Source organism: Quercus suber, unplaced genomic scaffold (assembly GCF_002906115.3).
Source record: "Quercus suber isolate HL8 unplaced genomic scaffold, Cork oak 2.0 scaffold_400, whole genome shotgun sequence".
In the NCBI taxonomy this organism is placed as follows: Eukaryota; Viridiplantae; Streptophyta; class Magnoliopsida; order Fagales; family Fagaceae; genus Quercus; species Quercus suber.
Window position 1 is genome coordinate 694,693 of NW_027069851.1, and position 2,624 is coordinate 697,316.

A 2,624-nucleotide genomic window follows, 5' to 3' on the forward strand; every position below is an offset into this window, starting at 1 on the left:
AATCTCAAAATTTCCCAACTGTTCAAACGCGTCAGCATGAAAGAGCTTCGAAATGTCCAATAATTCCCACCACACCTTTATATACCAGAATTGCCTCTTCTCGCTAACTCATTCTTAAACCCTACCCATCTATCTCTAACAGTTAACGATCCCCAACAAAGTTTTCTGTAACATCCTTAATAATTAACCTTAAAACCAACTACAGTTACAAGGTGGTCAGAAGAGCTACAGGACATGGTTGTCGCAACCATGGCCTGGCTCTCTGGGGCAACCAAGAGCCTCCATTATCGCCAACTCTTCGCTCAACGCCACCACCAAAAATCAACCTCGTCTTCCACCCTCGGAATCCTCACATTCGACGTCGCTAAGACTATGTCTCGCCTTGTCTCTCTCTACAAATCTCTCTCCGATGATCAACTCTTAAAGCTCCGAAAAGAGATCATGAGGTCTAAAGGTGTCGCCTACTTGAACTCCAAAGACGAAGGCTTTCTCCTCAACCTCGCTTGTTCCGAACGGCTCGAGGATCTCAATCAAGCTGCCATCACCGTCGCTCGGTTCGGCCAGAAATGTTCCGATTTGGGACTCAACCGCTTCGACCTCATTTACTCCGACTTAAAACTCGGGGTCATCGACCTGGGAAAACTCGAATACAACACGAAACGCGTCCTTAAAATCATCGAAAGAATGGAGAAATCCATATCCGCCACTGCCAATCTACACGCAGCGTTGGAATCTTTAGCCGAATTGGAAGCATCGGAGCGGAAAATAGAGCGGTGGAAAAACACTATCGGTCCCAAACAGATTTCGAACTTGGAATACATAAAGCAGAAAATCGTGGTTCAGAGAAAACAAGTGCAACACTACAGAGAAACCTCGCTGTGGTATAAAGGCTTCGACAAAAGCGTCGGACACATGGCTCGAATCGTTTGCGTCGTCTACGCTCGAATCTGCTCCGTTTTCGAACCCTACATTTCGGATCTACCTTTTTTCTCCAACAAAAGCAACCTACGCCTTGTTTCAAATCATAACAAAAGGCAAAACTTTTGTTGGATTCGCCAAGACGATGAAAACGAATATGAAGACCCAGACAAGAACGAAAAGCCGAATTCGAAATCGGGTCCAGTACCGAATAACAATAAAAGGTTTATAGTCAGGTTCTTGAGCCACGAACTGAACCCATCTTCACAGGACCGTGATATCGAGTCCACGACGACCCAACGAAACCGCGAAGCGATGATGACGAATTACAACAATCACGTGTTTGCGTTGGCGCCACCGCACACGGTGGGTGGGTCGGGGCTATCACTGCGGTACGCGAATGTGATAATATGTGCGGAGCAGTGTTTGTATGCGCCGGCGACGATAGGAGAGGAGGCGCGTGAGGCATTGTACGAGATGTTACCGGCGAGGCTGAAGGGGACAGTGAGAGCGAAGCTGAAGAGCAATCGGTTGAAAAGGGAGGATCAGGATTGCGATGGGCACTCGCTCGCAGAAGGGTGGAGGGACGCGTTGGAAGAGATCATGGGGTGGCTGGTGCCTTTGGCTCATGACACGATGACGTGGCAGGCGGAGAGGAACATGGAGAGGCAGAAGTTCGATTCGAAGCCGAGAGTGTTGTTGTTGCAGACACTGCATTACTCAGATTTGGAGAAGACGGAGGCCGCCATTGTTGAGGTTTTGGTGGGGTTGAGTTGTATATATAGGTTCGAGAATCGGTGCTTGCCTGGTAGTTCTGCTACTGTTCAGTTTATATGAACATCGCTGTTCTTTTTACATTACGGTCAAATTTTTTTTAAAAGTTTAATTAATTGATTTACGATATTCTTTAAATTCTTTTAGATGAGTGTGGAAAGAAAGAAACAAAGAAAAAGAAAGGTGTGTGGTTGCCTCCTCTCTTTTTTTTTTTTTTTTTTAAAGAAAGAGTAGAAAATAAGAAATGCTTGGATTATGTTTATGTTCATTGTTTGAAGAATATTTCGAGGATTGAACCTGAAGGAGTTAGATAAAAATAATAAAAATAATAGTATATTACCTTTCCTTCATTTGTTTGGGGTAAATTTTTTAAATTGCTTTCATATGTGTTTATTGTTTGAAACGACTGAACCCAGTCAGCTAATTACGAATAAATGATAAGAAAGAAAAATTATTGTGTATTTCCGAAGTACTATAAATGCGTACTTCCTCCTCTTACATGAATGATAAGTTCTATTAATTAAATTCATGATGAGACCCACCGTTTATGTGAGAGGGGGGAGTACGCATTTATAGTATTCCGAGAGTACCTAATAATTTTCTGGGGAGAATATGCTTTGCCAATGGGCACATTAGAACTTACCAAAAGAAAACTACTTGACTTAAGAACCAGTTACACAATTTAACTCTCTAAAATTAGATCAATAAATTCAATACATATGTTTGGATGTAAATTATTAGCATGATTGGATGATTCATATTTTAGGTAGTAAAAAGAGTCTTATTGTACTTGCAGTTGTGCATAAAGTTAACTTAATCCTCTCTCTCTCTCTCTCTCTCTCTCTCTCTCTCTCTCTCTCTCTCTCTCTCTCTCTCTCTCTCTCTCTCTCTCTCTCAATAGTTCATATTTGTCAAGAAATCCAAAGGACAAG

At 42.5% G+C, this 2,624-nt stretch overlaps 1 protein-coding gene across 1 annotated transcript; it reads left to right on the forward strand.

The window, feature by feature from the left end:
* The first annotated feature begins 249 nt into the window (after window positions 1–249).
* On the forward strand, window positions 250–1,755 carry LOC112022379 (uncharacterized). Its single transcript, XM_024054968.1, has one exon. The coding sequence runs from the start codon at window positions 250–252 to the stop codon at window positions 1,753–1,755; it is 1,506 nt and encodes a 501-aa protein (XP_023910736.1).
* Window positions 1,756–2,624: the final 869 nt, after the last annotated feature.

Bases quoted from the DNA above. Each gene is read 5' to 3' on its own strand.
- LOC112022379 (XM_024054968.1), top strand. From the start codon at position 250: ATGGCCTGGCTCTCTGGGGCAACCAAGAGCCTCCATTATCGCCAACTC.